The following is a 20889-nucleotide window of genomic DNA, read 5'->3' on the forward strand; positions in this document are numbered from 1 at the left end:
AATTTTTCCTGAATTTGATATTTATACTCCAGTTATGTAAGATATATGTACGAGCATCATGAATGAAACTTACTAACAATTCAAAAATAATAATAGCAATGTGTATATTTACAGAGAGAAAGAGAAAATCACATGTGTAAAATGTTAACATTTGGGGAAATCTGTGTAAAGAGTGTTCATGAATTAACTGAAATTATTTTAAGATAAAAAGTTTTTTGTTTCTTTTTTTATTGATTGATTTAAGAGAGAGAGAGAAAAAGAAACATTGCTTTGTTGTTCCACTTATTTTGTGCATCACTGGTTGCTTCTTGAATGTGTCTTGACAGGAGATGGAACCTGCAATCTTGGCATGTCTGGAACCTGCACACTGAGCTACCGGGAAGGGCATAAAAAGCTTCTCAAAACATAATATAAAGCCAAAGTGCATATAATTGTCTTTATTATCTACCATTTTTAATATTCCTTGTTAGCTTGGTTTATTTATTTTTGTTTTGTTATTGTTTGGGGGTTTTTAGGGATTCTTTTTGTCTGAGTCATCTGTGATGTGAGCAATCCTGTTCTTTCCTAGATGACTTCTACCTCAACTAGTTCTTGCTGATTGTTCTGCCATCTGATGGTGTGTTGCTGCCACCTAGCGCCATGTGTTTAAATGGTTTGCAAGACAGACTATTTTCATTTATTTAATTATTCATTCATTCATTATTTTTTAATCCTCACCTGAGGATATTTTTCCATTGATTTTTAGAGAGAGTGGAAGAGATAGGGAAAGACGGAGAGAAATACCGATGTGACAGAAACACATCGATTGGTTGCGTCCTGCATGCCCCTGACCAGGGCCCTGGCCAGGGAGGAACCTGCAACCGAGATAGTGCCCTTGACCAGAAAGGAACTTGGAATACTTTGGTCCACAGGACCAGGCTCTATCCACTGAGCCAAACCGGCTAGGGCCAAGACAGGCACTTTAATCTTTATTCTATACTCATCTTGATCCTGGAGACTTTCCCAACTTTTTAAATTTTTCATTTTATTTTTTTAGGAAAGGAAGGGATTCAGATCTCTCCTACTGCTGCAAAAATTGTTTTTTAGCTCATCCTAGTGGCAAGAAAATTATATAAACGTATGGCATTTATGGATTTTCTCTGAGTTCTTGGTTTTAAACCCAGAAAACAATATTCTTATGTTGCCAAAGGAAACATGTTCACCAACAGCAAAATCAGATTCACCAAAGTATAAGATCCATGAAAGTCACAGCTTTGGAGTTATCTGCCTAAATCACCCCTGTAATTGTCTGATACACAGAAGGCACTCATTCAATGAACAAATGTGCCCTTGTTCTGTCACTAATGTCATTGTATGGATCTTCTTTAGGGCTAGGTTGCCCTTTCTTATTCACAAATTTCCTTTTTGGCATGGAGATTTATTTTTATAGGGAAATAAAGTGATAAAAGCAAACTATTTACAGAAATACTATAAAGTGTTTACTAGTATATAGTGTCACCATGTATTCATGAAGTCTTCATTTTGTGCTCTTTTGGGAAAGCTTAATTCTATTAATAGCAGCTATTTATATTAAATTTAGGTCACACGATAAAATAACTTCCTTAGCACTCTCAATTTTGATGTACTATTTATCACTTAACTCTATAGTATATCTTACTAAATAATTCACAGCCTATCATACCAAGTATCTCTAAAGCATTACCTTGAAATGCTGCCATTTAATTTCTTACCTTCTTGTAATTCACTGCCATTTTCCAAAGGCTTTTCTAACTCTTTTTCTGGTGTAGAGGCTGTGCTTTTCGATGATGAAATATCTGGAGGCGTATGAACCCTGTAGTATTCACCTAATCTCCCATAAGAAAAGTAAAGGTTAGTATATTTGTCACATCAAGTACTAGAAAATCCACAAATGTTTGATTGCTTACCAGATTTATAACACATCTCCTTTATTGCTCTTTTTTCTTCAATTTCTTCAGGAGTCTTTGTCCATAAACTTGAAGCATCTATAAGATATATATTTTTTTAAATTAAATTTTCCCAAAGCCAAATAATATGAAATTTATTAACCAAAATGAAAAATCCCAAACATTGTTCTCGTGGATAGGTTATTATTTTGCTATTTTAATTTTGTAAATCAATGATTTGTATACTGGCAAATATTTCTAATTTCTATATTTTCACATATTAGAATCAGCCAAGAGAAAAAAAATGACTAATTATACATTATGTGCCTTAAGCTGGAGCTACAGATTCACATGCTGAGATCATATCTGTTTGTTTAGAGGAAGATGTGCGTAAGGGAGACATGGAGCTACAGCCGACAAAAACAGAATATACACTGGGGTGGCCTGTAGCTCACAGAAAGACACATTCCAAGCAAAGACAGTGGGATACTGTCCTATTTTTCAGCATGTTTATCTTGTTTGTACATATATATTGGCAGCCCAGTGCTGTGATAATATGGGAGGAGTAGGAGAGATTAGGATGAAAAGGAACTGAGTTCTAACCTTGTTTACTAGTATACCTTTGTGAGGATTACTTGGGATAATGCAAAAGATAGGGCTTTATAAATTATAAACTGTTCTATGGATCTCTATAATGTTAAGGATTAAATGTGAGACAGATAGATGTAATGCGATAAATAGATAGACACAGGCATATCAATGCTAAGTTACATATAAGTAAAATAAGTGAGCCTGGCCGGCGTGGCTCAGTGGTTGAGCATTGACCCATGAACCAGGAAGTCACGGTTCGATTTCCAGTCAGGACACAGGCCCAGGTTGTGGGCTTGATCTCCAGAGCAGGGCGTGCAGGAGGCAGCCAATCAATGATTCTCTCTCATCACTGATGTTTCTATCTCTCTCTCCCTCTCCCTTCCTCTCTGAAATCAATAAAAATATATTTTAAAAAAATAAAAAGGTTTATTAAGCAAATGAGCAGTGAAAACTCTTAAAGTAAGTGATTAATATCCCTACAAGCAACTGTACATACTTAAACAGGAAAACTGTCTCCCACCCATCATACAACAAAAACCTTCCAATCCAAATAATAAGCATGTGTAGACATAGAACAAATTAGGACATAATGAATTTAATATACTTATTAAATTTAAAGCTATTTTCTCATCAAAATATGCCTTATATATTACACTATAAAACTCTAGAAGGAAAAAATAATATGTGGAAAATATGAGGTTTTTTGAATGTGCATTATAAATCTGAGAAAAAGTTTACTAACCATTCTGCTCATTTCCTTCCTCCTCTTCTTCCTCAAAGTTGGTTTTTAAAACTAAAGGATGGTGAATGGGTCGTGATATATTCTCCTGAGGTTTCAGGGGCTCCTGACTCTGCGTCAGGGGTGGAGTTCCTTCCTGAGTATCTTTTTGTAGTGTAATATCTACAGAGAAAATGCAACATTTCAGTCTTATCAAAATATATAATGATCAACCATTGTTCTTCTGATTAACTGTATATTTATGAAAAGGATATTAAACGAACTTATAGAAAATCAACAGCTTGGATGGTGTGGAAAATATATTAATTCATAGATATTAGATAGTAATTTAACCATAACTTGGTATATCGCACACTTTTGGTATAAGTTAAAAGTGATCACAAGCATTACTGTATTCTTACATAAGATCTGCAGGATGAGACTATAACTTAACTAATCACATTACGCCAAATTAACAAAGTCAAGCTCACGTAAGGCATAGCTTATGCTGGCAGAGTTTATGTGTCTTACTTGGAAGTGAGGAAAAATGATACCTTCAGATTTCTCTATTGGGTACACAGGAGTTAGACTGGCCAAAGCTCTAGGTCATATTTAAATGTTCTGTGACCTTCACAACTAACCAGCAATTAATAGAAGTGGTTAGTGAATACATGTACTTTTTATCATTACTAAATCAACTTCCTTTGTTTTCCACACCAATATTTATCTAATCTGGCTAATTATCAGAGTCAGCTACAGAAAATTTTCGAAGCATCTTTTGGGTTTCTGCTTTCTAAACTTCTGATTCAGCAGGTCTGAACTAAGCTGGGAAATCTGATACTATTGTTTCAATACCTCAGGTAAATTATAAAGGCAGCCAAGTTTGGAAACCACTGCCCCGAATCAATGATCGTCTAACTGGGGTCCTGGGTCATGAGAAGGCTGGCTTTCAGTGGATATGCCATCCCAATAATTTGAAAACAACCAATCCTATTTCAGAGCCTCAATTTCCACATTTATTTTCCCCTTAAGTTTGGGGAAAATAAATTTGTGAACGAGCCCGAGTTCACAAAAGCCTTTCTCCACTTTACAACATGAAGGCATACCCTTCACTGATGCCAAAGTTTACATTGCCCAAAAGAGAAATCCTCCTTTAGTGATTGATTAATCAAACTACCACGAACCCATAGGGGTTTCTCTATTACCTTGACTTACACGCATTTCTACCAGGAAAAAATCATAGTGTGGTAGGCAGAATAATTCCTCCCCCAGCCTCCCAAGAAAGATGTCTATAACTGTGGCTGTAGATGGAATTAAGATAGCCAATAAGCCTACTTTAAAATTGGCAGATTATCCTGGATTATTTAGATGGGCCCAAGGTGATCGAAAGGTCTTTAAAGCGGAAGAGATGCAGAGGAGGAGAGCCAGGAAGGGAGATGAGACAGTGGAAGCTAGGTCAGAGTGAATGGGACTTGGACTTGGCTATCCACTCCTGACTTTGAAGATGGAGGAAGCGGGGCATGAACCAAGATGATAGAGAAGACCTCCACAAACGGCAAAAGGCAAAGAAACAGATTCTCTGTCAGAGTTCCTCGGAGAAATGCAGCACCGCAGACACCCTAATTTTAACCCACAGAGATCTGCCTCAAATTTCTAAATGATAGACCTACAAAATAATAAACTTGAGTTTATTGAGATTGTTGTTCTTATATTTTTTAAATAGATGATGGGCATCAAATCATTATGGTAATTCATAGGTTATTGGATGTATTTTAAAAAGTAATAAAAATTTTATTTTCAAATTTTAGTATTGATAAAATGTTGGAAAGTACATCCTTTGCAACTATTCAAATTTATGATGAAATAGTTTGGTTAATCAAAAATGTTTTAGGAGATAGATCATCAAAAATAAAGACCACTGATCATTATACCTTCCCATTCAGTGTATTAAAATATTTGTCAGAATAAGAATGTTATAGGATGAACAAGACAACACATTTAATGACCAGAAACTATCCAGTTAGAAATACGAAATAGATAATTCAGGTGAATTACTTGTTAATCAAATAATGCAAAAATTTTTTTTTTCTCACACAGTAAAGTTTAACCCTCCATAATGGTTAAAATAGTGATGTGCTAACGGTTTTGATACATATTTTTATACCTTTGTTGATTTGTGGTAACTTTTCCATGAGACCTTAAATACCAATGATCTTTGCATCATTTGTTTGTTTGGTTTTGTGAGACAGTTTTAGAGTCAGTCAGAAATGTATTTGAATTGAGGTACTGCCACTTATAAGATGTGTTATTCTGCCTGAGATATTTAGCTTCTTTAGGTCTCAGTTTACCCATTTATAATGAGAATACTAACTATTTTGCAGGGTTTTGTGATGAGTAAATAAAATTAGGCATGCAAAGTGCCCACAACAATGCTGCCACATAGAAAATGCTTAATATAGGACAGTATTTGAAAACACTAAATATGAGATTTTCCCATTTCTGATAAAGCTACTTTGTGTGTTTTTTAAATCATAATTAAAATTTCAATTGACACTGTTCCAAAAAGCAAGTCTGTGGAGGTCTCAGATGCAACTAAAAAATGGTAGGACTAGAGAACTAATATTTGAGGACCTGCCTTTATTTATTTATTATTATTATTATTATTATTATTATTATTATTACTAGAAGCCCGGAGCACGAAATTCGTGCACGGAGGGGGGTTGTCCCTCAGCCCAGCCTGTACCCTCTCCAATCTGGGACTCCTGGAGGGAAGTAGGACATCCCTCGCACAATCCAGGACTGCTGGCTCCCAACTGCTTGCCTGCCTGCCTTCCTGATTGCCCCTAACCGCTTCTGCCTGCCAGCCTGATCACCCCCTAACCACTCCGCTGCCAGCCTGGTTGATGCTTAACTGCTCCCCTGCCAGCCTGTTTGCCCCCAACTTCTCTCCTCTGCCGGCCTGGTCACCCCTAACTGCCCTCTCCTGCAGGGTTGATCACCTCCAACTGCCCTCCCTTGCAAGCCTAGTCCCTCTCAACTGCCCTCCCTTGCAGGTCGGGTGCTTCCCAACTGCCCGCCCCTGCTGGCCATCTTGTAGTGGCCATCTTGTGTCCACATGGGGGCAGGATCTTTGACCACATGGGGGCAGCTATAATGTGTGTTGCAGTGATGATCAATTTGTATATTACTCTTTTATTAGATAAGATAGAGGCCTGGTGCACAGGTGGGGGCCAGCTGGTTTGCCCTGAAGGGTGTCCCGGATCAGGGTGGGGTTCCCTTAGGGCGTGGAGCGGCCTGAGCGAGGGGCCTGTGGTGGTTTGCAGGCCGGCCACGCTTCCTGGCAACCCAAGCAGAGGCCCTGGTATCTGGGATTTATTTTCCTTCTACAATTGAAACTTTGTAGCCTGGAGCGGAGCCAAGCCTGCTGCTCCCTCCGGGGCGGCTGCCATTTCTGTGGCAGTTAATTCACCTTCTACAATTGAAACTTTGTTGCCTTAAGCGGGTGGGCCCGGCCAGGGTGTGTGGAAAGCTTTGCTTCCCCTGTTGCCGCCGGCAACCCTGGTCTGCTGTCTCAAGCTCCATTCTGCCGCCATTTGTTTGAATTTACCTTCTATAATTGAAACTTTGTAGCTTGAGTGGAGGCTTAGGCCTGCAATGGCTATGGAAAGCTTGGCTTCCTCTGTTACCTGGGAAACCTTGCTCTCTGTGGCTGTAGCCATCTTGGTTTGGGTTAATTTGCATACTTGCCCTGATTGGCTGGTGGGTGTGGCTTGGCTGGTGGGCGTGGCTTATGTAGCGGAGTGATGGTTAATTTGCATATTACCATTTTATTAGAGAGGATTATTATTATTATTGAAAGTATTAGAGATGCCCCCAACTTCCCCATTTGCCCCCTCCATCCAACCCTCACTCCACCCCAGGCCTTCATCATACTATTGACTATGTCCATGGGCTGTGCATATATGCATATATGTTCTTTGGTTAATCTCTTCCAGTCCCCCATATCCCTCTTCCCTCTGAGATTTGTCAGCCTGTTCCACACATCCTTGTCTTTGGATTTATTTTGCTCCTCCATTCATCATGTTCATAAGATTCCACATATAATTGAGATCATGTGATATTTGTCTTCCTCTGACTGGCTTATTTCAGTTACATAATAATCTCCAAGACCATCCATAGTGTTACAAAGGGTAAGAGATTGTTCTTTTTTCCCTGCTGCATAGTATTCCATTGTATAAATGTACCACCACTTTTTTATCCATTCATCTACTGATGGGCACTTGGACTGATTCTAGATCTTATCTATTGTAAATAACACTGCTATGCACGTAGAGGTGCATATATTCTGATAGATGTTTCAGGATTCTTAGGATATATTCCCAGAAGTGGGATTACTCAATCAAACAATCTCATTTATCATTGCAACAACTACAAAAATAAGATAACTAGGAATAAACTTTACCAATAAGGTAAAAGACCTGTACTCAGAAAACTGTAGAATATTAAAATAAGAAATAGAGGAAGATACAAATAAGGAAAAGCATATACCGTATTCATGGATAGGAAGAATTAACATCATCATTAAAATGTCCTTATTAACCACAGCAATGCAATAGATTCAATGAATAGATTCAATGAAATCCCTATTAAAATACCAATGGCATATTTCACAGAGCTAGAACAAAAACTCCAAAACTTTATATGGAAAAATAAAAGCCCCCAAATGGCTTTAGGAATCTTGAGAAAGAAAAACAAAGTTAGAGGAATCACAATATGGGTATCAAACTATACTACAAAGCCATTTTAATCAACATAGTCTGGTACTGGCACAAGAGCAGTCATATAGATCAATGGACCAGAACAGAGACTTCAGAAATCAACATATGCCATATGTTCAATTAATATTTGACAAAGGAGGCAAGAACATATAATGGAGTACAGGCAGTCTCTTCAATAAATGGTGTTGGGAAATTTGGACAGGTACATGAAAAAAAATGATGAAACTTGATCACCAACTTACACCATACACAAGAATAAACTCAAATGGATAAAAGACTTAAATGTAAGTCATGAAACCATAAAAATCCTAGAAGAAACCATAGGCGGCAAAATCTCAGACATCTGTCATAGCAATAAGTTTACAGATACATTTCCTAGAGCAAAGGAAACTAAGAAGAAAATAAACAAATGGGACTACATCAAAATAAAAAACTTCTGCACAGCAAAAGAAACCATCAACAAAATTAAAAGGGAGCTCACTGTATGGGAGAACATATTCACCAATGATACATATGACAAAGGGTTAATTTCCAAAATATACAAAAAACTTATTACAACTCAACACCAGGAAGACAAATAATCCAATTAAAAAAGGGGCAAAGGGGCAGAACAGACATTTCTCCAAAGAAGACATACATATGATCAATAGACATATGAAAAAATGCTCAATGTCACTAATCATCAGAAATGCAAATTAAAACTAAAATAAGGTATCACCTCACACCTGTCAGAATGGCTATCATCAACAAATCAACAAACAAGTGCTGGCAAGGACGCGGAGAAAAAGGAACCCTCGTGCACTGCTGGTGGGAATGCAGACTGGTGCAGCCACTGTGGAGAACAGTATGGAGTTTCCTCAAAAATTAAAAATGAAACTGCCTTTATTTTTTTTGTACTTTCAGCAGCACTTTGGATCATGAATGAGAAGAAACAGTGTTCAGTCAGGATGAAGAATAGCCCATTCAAACACAAATTGTTTTAAGGGTCAACATTGTATGGGTTATGGCATTTATGCAACCCTTCTTCACCTTCCCCCAAAGAGAAAAAAACTGAGTTGAACAAATCTCGTCTCTTATAACCATTAACAATTAATTGTTACTATCTTAAACTCAAAATTAGTCTTTTACTGATGCATATATTCAAGTCAAAGTGTTTATTGAACTACTAGAGGCCCGGTGCATGAAATTCGTGCACGGAGGGGGGTTGTCCCTCAGCCCAGCCTGTACCCTCTCCAATATGGAACCCCTTGAGGGATGTCCGACTGCCTATTTAGGTCCGATCCTGGTGGGCAGTCGGACATCCCTCTCACAATCCAGGACTGCTGGCTCCCAACTGCTTGCCTGCCTGCCTTCCTGATTGCCCCTAACCGCTTCTGCCTGCCAGCCTGATCACCCCCTAAACCACTCTGCTGCCAGCCTGTTTGCCCCCAACTTCCCTCCTCTGCCGGCCTGGTCACCCCTAACTGCCCTCTCCTGCAGGGTTGATCACCTCCAACTGCCCTCCCTTGCAGGCTTGGTCCCTCTCAACTGCCCTCCCTTGCAGGCCGGGTGTCTCCCAACTGCCCTCTCCTGCTGGCCATCTTGTGGTGGCCATCTTGTGTCCACATGGGGGCAGGATCTTTGACCACATGGGGGCAGCTATATTGTGTGTTGCAGTGATGATCAATCTGTATATTACTCTTTTATTAGATAGGATAGCGGCCTGGTGCACAGGTGGGGGCCAGCTGGTTTGCCCTGAAGGGCATCCCGGATCAGGTGGGGTTTCCCTTGGGGTGTGGGGCGGCCTGAGCGAGGGGCCTGTGGTGGTTTGCAGGCCGGCCACGCCCCCTGGCTACCCAAGCGGAGGCCCTGGTATCTGGAATTTATTTTCCTTCTACAATTGAAACTTTGTAGCCTGGAGCAGAGCCAAGCCTGGGGCTCCCTCCGAGGCCGGCCAGCAGCCATTTCTGTTGGGGTTATAATTGAAACTTTGTAGCCTTAAGCGGAGGCCTGGGCCCGGACAGGGTGTACAGAAAGCTTTGCTTCCCCTGTTGCCGCCGGCAACCCTGGCCTGCTCTCTCAAGCTCCAGTCTGCCGCCATTTGTTTGAATTTGTTTACCTTCTATAATTGAAACTTTGTAGCTTGAGTGGAGGCTTAGGCCTGGCTAGGGCAGGTGGAAAGCTTGGCTTCCTCTGTTACCTAGGAAACCTTGCTCTCTGTGGCTGTAGCCATCTTGGTTTGGGTTAATTTGCATACTCGCTCTGATTGGATGATGGGCGTGGCTTGTGGGTGTGTCGGAGGTATGGTCAATTTGCATATTTGTCTATTATTAGAGAGGATTTAAGAGCCATTTATTAGACAACTAGTGGCCCGGTGCACGAAATTCATGCATGGGGGGTGGGGTGTCCCTCAGCCAGGCCTGCACCCTCTCCAAACTGGTACCCCTCGAAGGATGTCCCACTGCTGGTTTACAGGGATCGGGCCTAAACCGGCAGTCAGACATCCCTCTCGCAATCTGGGACTGCTGGCTCTTAACCGCTTACCTGCCTGCCTGCTCGCCCCCAACTGCCCCCTGCCGCCAGCTTGCTCACCCCCAAATATCCCCCCTGCCAAGCCTGATCACCCCCAACTGTCCCCTGTGCCAGTGTGCTCACCCCCAACTGCTCCCCCTGCTGGCCTGCTCACCCCCAACTGCCCCCCCCAGCTGGCCTGCTCACCCCCACCTTCCCTCCCCACTGGCCTGCTTGCCCCCAACTGCCCCCCTGCTGGCCTGCTCACTCCAAACTGCCCCCCCCACTGTCCTGATCACCTCCAACTGACCCCACTGACATCCTGCTTGCCCCCAACTGGCCCCCCTGCTGGTCTGCTTACCCCCAGTGGTCCCGCCCCTGATCACTCACAACTGCTGTCCTATCCTGGCCTGATCATCCACAACTGCCCACCCCTCTTGGCCTCTAACCACCTCTACCTTGGCCCTGCCACCATGGCTTTGTCCAGAAGAACATCCAGAAGGTCTCCTGGAAGGTATCCCAGTCTAATTAGCATTTTATTAGTATATATAGAGGCCTGGTGCATGGGTGGGAGCTGGCTGGTTTTCCCTGAAGGGTGTCCCAGATCAGGGTTAGGGTTCCCTTGGGGCATAGGGCAGCCTGGGCGTGGGGCCTGTGGTGGTTTGCAGGCCAGCCACGCCCCCATGGGGTGAGAGTCCCCGCTGGGGTGCCTGGCCAGCCTGGGTGAGGGGCTGAGGGCTGTTTTCAGGCTGGCCACGCCCCCCATTGATCCAGGCTCTCCTTTTTTTCTTTTCTTTTTTTTTTTTTCAGCGTCTCCTTGAGTGGAGGCCAGGGCTGGCTGGAAGCAGGTATCTGGGATTTATTTATCTTCTATAATTGAAACTTTGTAGCCTTGAGCGGAGGCCAGGGCCGGCCAGGGCAGGTGGGAAGCTTGGCTTCCTCCATCTCCGGGGGCAACCCAAGCCTCCTGCTTGCTCCAGCTCTGTGGCCACCTCCATCTTAGTTGGGTTAATTTGCATACTTGCTCCTGATTGGCTGGTGGGTGTAGCAGAGGTACGGTCAATTTGTATGTTTCTCTTTTATTAGTGTAGATAGTTTTTCAAGACTTAGAATAAAAAGGTGATGTACACATATTCATTTAAGTAAGAGCTTCTAAAATGAGCTGATCCAAAGTTCATTAAAGTGGCCACATAGCCCAGCTGGCGTGGTTCAGTGGTTGAGTGTTGACCTATGAACCAGGAGATCACGGTTCAATTCCCAGTCAGAGTACATGCCTGGGTTGTGGGCTCACCTCAAGTGTGGTGCATGCATGAGGCAGCCGATCAATGATTCTCTCTTATCATTGATGTTTCTATCTTTCTCCCTCTCTTCCTTCCTCTCTAAAATCAATAAAATGATAAAAAATAAAATAAAGTGGCCACATAGTTGGCCAAGGCATCTCTCTAAGACACAGTGACTTAGAATAAATGAGAATCAAATAGCCCATTCAATTGTTCATGATAGAATAACATGGCAATTAACCAAGGAGATGAATAATTGCTCTAATGTGTCAGCTACTGTGTTTTGAACAAACTGTCCCCTAGCAAAATTTGGAGAGTTCAATAAGAGGAACAGTTATTCTGAGTACACTAACCTCTAACATATGTCATGGCAGAGAAAAAAAGTACCTAACCTGCTTGCAAAGAAAATATAAAATGTACTCAGAAATACCTACCTACTTCACATAATTATAGCAAATATCAGCTGATTTATGTTATCTTAGCACCATCATTTGATTTATCTGCTATTTGCTTTTAAACTTGTAGATGATAACCAGAGGGATTAAGCCTCTTCTTAAAATGTCTGGTTTAGCAACATTTAAATGAAGTCTCTTTCAAAAGCGTCCAAAAACTTTTTTAATTTGCTAGCAGGTTAAAGTTTAAACTGCAAAAGGACTGACAGGCAGTTTTATACTTTTAGACAAAAAAATGCAGAACTCTTGATAATTGCAGTCAGTGTTTAAAGACAGCATACAACAGCAAATCAACTAATGAAAAATTGCTTTTGGCAAACACCTCCTTCTGCAAGAGCACAGCTGGTGACTTAGATAGCATTGCTAGGGCTCCAACTCACCCACTTAATCTGGACCACATGATGAGTCTTAATTCATCGACCAGAGGCCTTAGAAATTATCACAAGTTGCACATTTAAATGTCTAAATTTTATACTATTTTAACCTGACAAAATTACACATAAATTGAGCTATGCAATGTGAATTGATACTTTATTATTGTTGTCATAATCCCACCCTAAATTTATCAATCACATGCACTTACTAAAACATAAAAAGGTAGATTTCAATAAATGTACAGTTTTATAAAGTAATCTTTGAGGTCAGAAGATTTATGGTCCCAGTTTTGGTTAACATGGACCTTGGTGAATAGGTGCTCCTGGAAATATAGTAGGAAATATTAGGTTTACAAAAGATCAAACTATAATTTTTGAGGTATTGTAATATTTCCAAAATGAGCTGATGATATGGTCATTCAATACATAATTCAACTGGCTTGGTAGTTTCCCTACAGTCTAGGAATTGAACCTGCTTTCCTAGAGCACAGAAATGTGTTGTGACAGAGGGAAAATAGCTGGGCGCTTAACACAAATACAGAGGTGGGCAACAGTAGTTTTACAGTTGTAATACAAATAAATAATACAACAATTAATAAATAATAATACAAGAATAAACTCTATGTTTTGCAAACCCACAACTGTAAACCTACTTTTGCCCACCCCTGTACATATTATTCAGAACTGTCTAGGGTAGAATTGGCCACTATGTGATAGGTAATTCGAAGTTCCTATAGTAGGTGCTTGGGATTTATCAGTGAACCAAAGGAAGACGTCGGCTCTTATGGAACATTCATTCTAAAGGGAGGAGTCAGACAACAAACATTAGATGTAGGAAACAAGTATATTATATTGGATCTGAAAAAATTATAAGGAATATGGCAAAAATAAAGTTCGCAAGGCCAGGAAGATTGGAAATGTATAGGGAGGAGGTAGAAAGGCTGATTACATTTCAAAAAGGGTTCAGAATACACCTATTAAAAGGTTATATTTGACTAAGGCTTTGAAGAGGTAAAGGAATTGACCATAAAGATATTGATAGAAGAGGATTTCAAGCAAAGATCCTAAAGCAGGAGCATGCTAACATGCTCTAGGAAAAAGCAAGGAAACTAGTGTGGTTGGAGCAGCGTGAGCAAGTAGAAGAGTTGTGGGAGATAAATTCAGAGAGGTATCAGAGCACTAGATCAAGTAGAGTCACTTAAGCCTCCTTAAGAAATCCCAAAAGTACAGAATTCAGAGAGCTTTGAGGTTGGTGAACATGTCCACGTACCAGGAAAGTGGCATACCCCAACCCCCCAGGAACAGAAGTTCCTGTGCTCCCACCTTTTCAGACCTTGCCTTATGTATCTCTCCACCTAGCTGTTTATCTGTATCCTTTAAATACTCTATTATATAATAAACTGGTAATGTAAGTAGGAGTTTCTGAGTTCTGTGAGCTATTCTAGCAAGTGATTCAATTCAAGGACTGAAATCATGGGAATCTCCAAGTTGTAGCCAAGTTAGTTGTGGGTAACCTAGGGGTCTACTACTTACAATTGATATCTAAAGTTTGGGTACTCTCTCTGGGCCAGTGTGGGTCAGTGGTTGAACATTGACCTATGAACCAGGAGATCACAATTCGATTCCCAGTCAGGGCACATGCCCCAGTGGCTGGCTTGATCCCCAGTAGGGGACATACAGGAGGCAGCCGATCAATGATTTTCTCTCATCATTGATGTTTCTATCTCTCTCTTCCTCTTCCTTCTTCTCTGAAATCAATAAAAATATATTAAAAACAAACAAAATTAAAATAAAGTTAGCTAATTAAGACCTGTGTTTTGGGTCTTTGCTAATTCTGATTATCTTATATAAGAAAGAGGTAATATGCAAATTGACCTCACACCCTCACACAAGATGGCCACCCCCATGTGGTCAAAGATGGCCGCCACAAGATGGCTGGCAGGTGAGGGTAGTTGTGGGCAATCAGGAAAGCAGGGGAGGGTAGTTAGGGGCGAGCAGGCCAGCAGGGGAGGGCAGTTAGGGGCAACCAGGCTGGCAGGGAAGGGCAATTGGGGGGGGGGGGACCAGGCCTGCAGGGGAGGGCAGTTGGGGGTGATCGGGCTGGCAGGGGAACAGTTTGGCGTCGATCAGGTTGGCAGGGGAGTGGTTAGGGGGTGATCATGCTGGCAGGCAGGTGAGCGGTTGGGAGCTAGCAGTCCCGGATTGTGAGAGAGATCCCAGATTGGAGAGGGTGCAGGTTGGGCTGAGGGACACCCCTCTCCACAGTGCACAAATTTCATGCACTGGGCCTCTAGTTGTCAAAATAAAATTGAATTGTAGGATACTCAGCTGATGTCACAGAGAATTGTTTGGTGTAGGGGGGGAAAACACACTCATTTGGTGTTAGAACTGTTGTGAGTATGCCAGTAGTGTAAGAGTGAAGGAAAAACACAGAAGTGTTTTTTTGGGGTTTTTTTTCCTAGACAAACTGACATAAAGAGGGTAAAGGGCAGAATGAAATTAGTCCTGGTGAATTCAAACAGATAAGTGGACATGATAAGGCTATGTTCAAGGGGCTCTCTCTCATCTCCTCTAGATAGAGGGAAAGGAGGCTGAGGAAGCAGGGTATTCGCAGCCCAGGAACCCAGCTTATTCCCTTTCACAATGGAGGTGGAATGCGGAGGGGAGGGTTTGCTCTCAGTGCATGAATGTAGTTGTGACTCCATTAAAAGTGGGAAAATCTTACTCCAAGAATCAGGCTCAACCTTGACACCTGTTGATGAAATTGAGACTTCTAGAAGTTACACTTAACCCCCAGATTTTATGTCTAGTAGATCAGAATAATAAAATGTATCCCTATAAAACTTAGCCCAGGGAATGTCTGAGAGTGGGTTCCCAAATAATTGTCAGTTGCACATTCTACTTTTTTTTTTCTTTTGGTTAACCCTCACCTGAGGATATTTCCTTTGCTTTTCACACCTTGCCTTATGTATCTCTCCACCTAGCTGAGAGAGGCAGAGAGAGAGAGACAGAGAAACATTGATGTGAAAAATACACATCGATTGGTTGCCTCACACATGCTCCTCAACAAGGGCAGGGAGTCAACCCACAACCCAGGTACATGCCCTTATCAGGGAATCAAACCGGAGACCCTTTGGTGCATGGGCTAACGCTCTAACCACTGAGCACACCAGCCAGGCATTCTTCCCTTTCTTTGCCCAAACAGGTTTCCCTCTATCCTGAGGAGTTGGTTTGAAAGATAATAATATTACCCATAGACCATTCAGAAGCAAATTATTAACTAAATATAAAGAATTCAGTATAATGTTCCCCATAAAATAAAATCATACTATGTGTAAATCAATGGGGCCAATCACTTTGTAGATGCAAAACTTCCATCCCAGTAGATTACCTTTCAGCAGTCATCCATCCATCCCCCATCCGTCTATCTATCTATACATCCAGTTTTACTGAGCATCTGTGCTCTAGATACTGTGCAAAACATTGGTAAGGGAACTAGTTATGATCCCCATCCTTGTAATGTCTACAGTTTAGTAAGAGAAACACTGATCAAGCTATTACAAGTGTGATGAAAATTATGAGAATTTTCCAGAAGACTAGAATAGGGAGACTTAATTTCTAGTTATCCATTCGCCAAGGATTATCTGAAGCCAAGTTTTCACATCGCAAGGACTGATACCCTGTAGGCTTATCACTAGAACTATTCCATCAGGAGAATGTCATGGTCACAGCAGGAGAGCAATGCAACATCAGGGAAACCAGACACCGCCAATGTCTTAAGCAAAGTTCTTGCCATTCACTGTTTTAGGGCCTGGTGTCTTCTGAATCTTCCCCACCCCCTGAAAGTAGAGTGAGGTTCACCACATAATAGAACCTCAATAACATCTGGTTGGATTAAATTGTGCTACAGGTTTTGCAGCTGTGGGGTCACATTTTCTCTACCGCTAAAGTCTTAGGAAGAACCACATATATAGCTGCTCTTCTGGAAGCAGAAGTGTGCAAAACAGAGCAAGCCCTTGCTCTCCCTTCCTATAAGAGGTCTCTACACATTCAAAGAGACAGTGTGGAGGTTATGACCTCTGATCTCGGCTCCAGTGGTGTGATGCTTGCAGAGACACAGTTTCCTTCTATCTAGTGAGGTCAGTAGTCATCTCACTTTTCAAATGAATAAAATCCACTTTAGATACACAGTCACAGAAAGTTTAACTTGCTCTTTGTTCGCTTCCTTTATCTTGTTAGCTGCTTGATGACTCATTCTAACTTCATCTCATGATTCTTGCTAGAATCCTCCCAAATCATCCACTGGCGATTAAACCACATTACTCATCATACTTTACTTGATGTGTTATTATCTGCTGCTACTCCAAAACCAGGTTATAGTATGATATGCTTATGTTATTCAAAACATATACTCACTGCTACTTGGTGGCAAAAATAATCCATTGATATTTCGAGGTTTGCTGTGATAAAAGATACAACTGATCTTCACACAGCCAAGAGGCTGAGTTTCCCAGAAGCATGAAATACTGCAGTTTTGCTAAACAAAAAAAGGTGGGAGAAATATAATGATCAGATGTCATAAAAAATACCATGAGCTACAATACAATACAAGAAAAACTATTGCAATTACTGATATAGGATACTGTGTGTGTTTCCTGGCTTTCAGTGTTTTTAAGCTCTGTTCTTTAAAAGATGCAATGGAGCCCAACTGGCATGGCTCAGTGGTTGAGTGTGGACCTATGAACCAGGAGGTCATGGTTCAATTCTTGGTCAGGGCACATGCCCTGTGTGTGGGCTCAGTCCCCAGTGTGGGGCGTGCAGGAGGCAGCCAATTAATGATTCTCTCTCATCATTGATGTTCTATCTCTCTCCCTCTCCCTTCCTCTCTGAAATCAATAAAAATATACACTGAGTGGCCAGATTATTATGACCTCTGAACGCATAATAATCTGGCCACTCAGTGTATATCCTATATAATAAAAGGCTAATATGCAAATTGTCCCCTTGACCAGGAGTTCGACCAGCAGGCAGGCCAGCCAACCGCCCACGTCCCCTGCCCCTGGCCTGTCTGGCTGGACCCCACCCATGCACGAATTCATGCACCAGGCCTCTAATATATACTTACTGAGTGGCCAGATTATTATGCTTTCAGAGATCATAATAATCTGGCCACTCAGTGTATTTAAAAAAATAAAAGATGCAATGGATATTCCTAAAACATACTCCCCCACTTTTCTATGATTTTTAAATTGAGCAAAGTGCAAAATGCCTAAAATTCAGTAGTGGAAAAAATAGGTATTCCCTATTGTTTTATAAAAGTAAAAATATTATTGAAGGGAAATCTTTTTAACAAACAATGATGCTGAGTAATTCTACCTGCATTTCCATGTGTCTAAATCTGCAAAGTGGATTTAGACATTTTCCCTCTCTCCATAATGAGCACACAGTGTCACTGCCAAGGGCCTTTTCACAGTGTCGGAACCGGCACTGGGAACCCTGGAAGAAAAAAGTAAACAGTGTAGAAAACTCAATATATTAATGTTAGTGTTCAACAACAGTAGGCTGCTAATTAATTAAAGAAAATATGAGATCAAATTATAATTAAAAAATACTACAAGTATAAGGCCATAAATTTAAAATTTGACCAAGTAGTCTATTTTTTAGTGAGATTGAAAATATAATCAATTAAATAACACATCATGTCACAAGTCGGTGATGAAAATGCTATTTTTTATTATCATTTAATCCATATGGCTCACTCAGAATAAATATGAGACCAGTGATACTTTTGATCACAGTCTAATGAAGAAAGCCAGAGTGTGTTTTTATAGACTTTCCAGCCATATTCTACTTATGGAGATGACTCTATTACTCAACCTTTTTATTATATAATGTTTTCTCGCTCAGTCTACAAAGACACTGTTAAGTGTGTTTATATAAGGAAAGTGAATGGAACTTATACTTTAAATTGTTATGGAATTTTAAGTAATTATCACATTATGGTACATTAAATATGCTTTATGCCCTTGTTTTACATAGATAAAACAATTGTGCCAATACATGTACATACCAATACTTTTTTATACCAATAAAAGCAGATGTGGATTATTTTAATGGGCTATTATACCTTTTTTATTCTTTGTCTTTTATACATAGATCTGTAGTGAAAAAAACTGTAAGGAATTTTTTTTTAGGCAGAGAGATAGATAACATAGAATAAAAGTATTCCATTAAGTTCTTTTCTCTTTTGACACACGTTTCATGATTGTTTTTTATCTTTCACCACCCTTTTACTCTGGTCTTCACTCTCTACTCCCTTTTTAAAAACATTATATATATATATTTTTTTTATTTCAGGGAGGAAGGGAGCGGGAGAGAGAGATAGAAACATCAATGATGAAAGTGAATCATTTATTGCCTGCCTCCTGCACAACCCCTACTGGGGATCAAGTTCACAACCCAGGCATGTGTCCTGACAGGAAATTGAACTGCGACCTCCTGTTTCATAGGTAGATGCTCAACCACTGAGTCACAGTGTTGGAATCAGCGCTGGGCTCCTACACTTTTAAAAGTGGATCAGTGGATCTCAGAGTACAATATTGTACAAAGAGTCTAGATAAGTCAGTATTTGAACTCTTGGCTTCACTACTTGTTGATAATCACAGTCAATACATGATTCATCTTTGTGCTTCCGTTTCCTCATATGTGAAAAGGATAATATGACCTCCTCACAGATTGTTTTAAAGGTTATGTGGGATACAGTATTGTGGTTGCTATCATTGTATTGTTTGATTGAGAACTTACTACCACATCAATCACTGTGCTAAGTACTTGGAGACATACTGTGAAACAGACAAAACTCTCTGCCCATATAGAACATAAATTATATTATTACTAGAGGCCTGATGCACGAAAATTCGTGCAAGAGTAGGCCTTTCTTCCCCCGGCTGCAGGCACCGGCTTCTCCGGCACCCGGGTCCCGGGCTTTTCTCCTCTGGTGGCCAGCAGGCACCCGAGATCTGGGGCACCTTCCCACGGGCCACCTGCAGGCACCTGGGACCTGGGCTGGCTTCCCTCCGGCCCCAGCTTCGTCAGGAAGGACATCTGGAAGACGTCCGGTCTAATTAGTTTATTACCCTTTTATTATTATAGATTTTTAACCATAAGGTAACAGGCACTAGAAGTGAATCTAATTCTGACAAAGAGGTTGATTATATTCAGGTTTCCTAGCAGAGATGAAACACCTTAAACTAGCTACATCATGACTTTCACTGGGTTCATTCTGGCATGAACATAAAACTCCAAACACTGAGTTTCTACATTTATTTGGTTTCATTGCGATCCATTAATCCTAATCTCTTAACTATGTTTCCCAATTAACTTTATAAACCTAATTAATATCTGGCTAATTTGTTTATATTACTTCTTTTCCTTTTTCCATGATATAAAATGTTTGTTGTTACTTAGACTCTTGACAGGGGAAAATTCATTACTTGGGTTAATGAATTTCAAATAAGGAATCAATTTGATTAAACTAAATTTGATAATGACCTGAATTTATTTGAATTTATATGACTGAAACCACACTAACCAAAACAGTATGATGTGTCATATTATGTTTCCATATTAGAAATTTGATAGCCCAAAGAACCATAATATAGGCAAAGTGCCACATCAAGATGAAAAGAGCCATTGGCATGTAACTGGCATATATAAGGGTAGTTTCAAACAAATATTTTAAATTATCACAAATATTTTAAATGATTTCCACAGAGAAATTCAATATATCAATAATACATGATAATCTTTTACTTCAGATTTTAAATACATAAAATATTTTACATAAAAATAGTAAATTTTGGTTCAGCAATACAAATTATTGCCATATCTCCCTTCATTCTAGAAATCTTTAACATGTGAAGTACTATAAGTTGTATATTTACCTTTATGCATGTGGAATTAAAAAAGAAATAGCAGTCATTCCCAACTTCTGCCATTTGCAACTTTCTTGCTGCTAATCCAATGTTTTTTAATATAAAAATTGCAGAAATACAATTATAAGAACTATCAGTGTGTAAGGGGAAAAATAATTTCTTTTCCAGAGTCTTTCAGGCTATCAGTATTATTCCTTTAAAACTGACCTCCTGTTGACAGTATATTACATAATAGATACTTCTTAAAGAAATTTAAATTAGAAGATACCTTCTCTAGCTTTGCAGAAATGTTGAAAGTGGTTGCTAGTAAGCACACAAACTCAAACTTCCAGAATTTTCCTCACTGTTATCAAATCCATTGTTTGCTC

At 40.3% G+C, this 20889-nt stretch overlaps 1 protein-coding gene across 2 annotated transcripts in view; it reads right to left on the reverse strand.

The window, feature by feature from the left end:
• Window positions 1–20584, reverse strand: part of LOC307100871 (uncharacterized protein C12orf50 homolog) — a gene marked incomplete at both ends in the record, with an annotated part of 37680 nt that extends 17096 nt beyond the window's left edge. The window contains 6 exons of one of the 2 annotated variants that reach the window (XM_079773500.1): window positions 1731–1844; window positions 1926–2003; window positions 3238–3396; window positions 17004–17124; window positions 17964–18083; window positions 20531–20584. In XM_079773500.1, coding sequence (XP_079629626.1) covers window positions 1731–1844; window positions 1926–2003; window positions 3238–3396; window positions 17004–17124; window positions 17964–18083; window positions 20531–20584 — 646 coding nt within the window. Of the gene's footprint in view, window positions 1–1730; window positions 1845–1925; window positions 2004–3237; window positions 3397–17003; window positions 17125–17963; window positions 18084–20530 lie in introns of those variants that run through there. The other variant, XM_079773501.1, reaches the window with a different exon arrangement.
• Between the last annotated feature and the right edge of the window lie 305 nt (window positions 20585–20889).

The sequence above is a fragment of the Cnephaeus nilssonii genome (genome assembly GCF_951640355.1).
Source record: "Cnephaeus nilssonii genome assembly, chromosome: 6".
NCBI lineage: Eukaryota > Metazoa > Chordata > Mammalia > Chiroptera > Vespertilionidae > Cnephaeus > Cnephaeus nilssonii.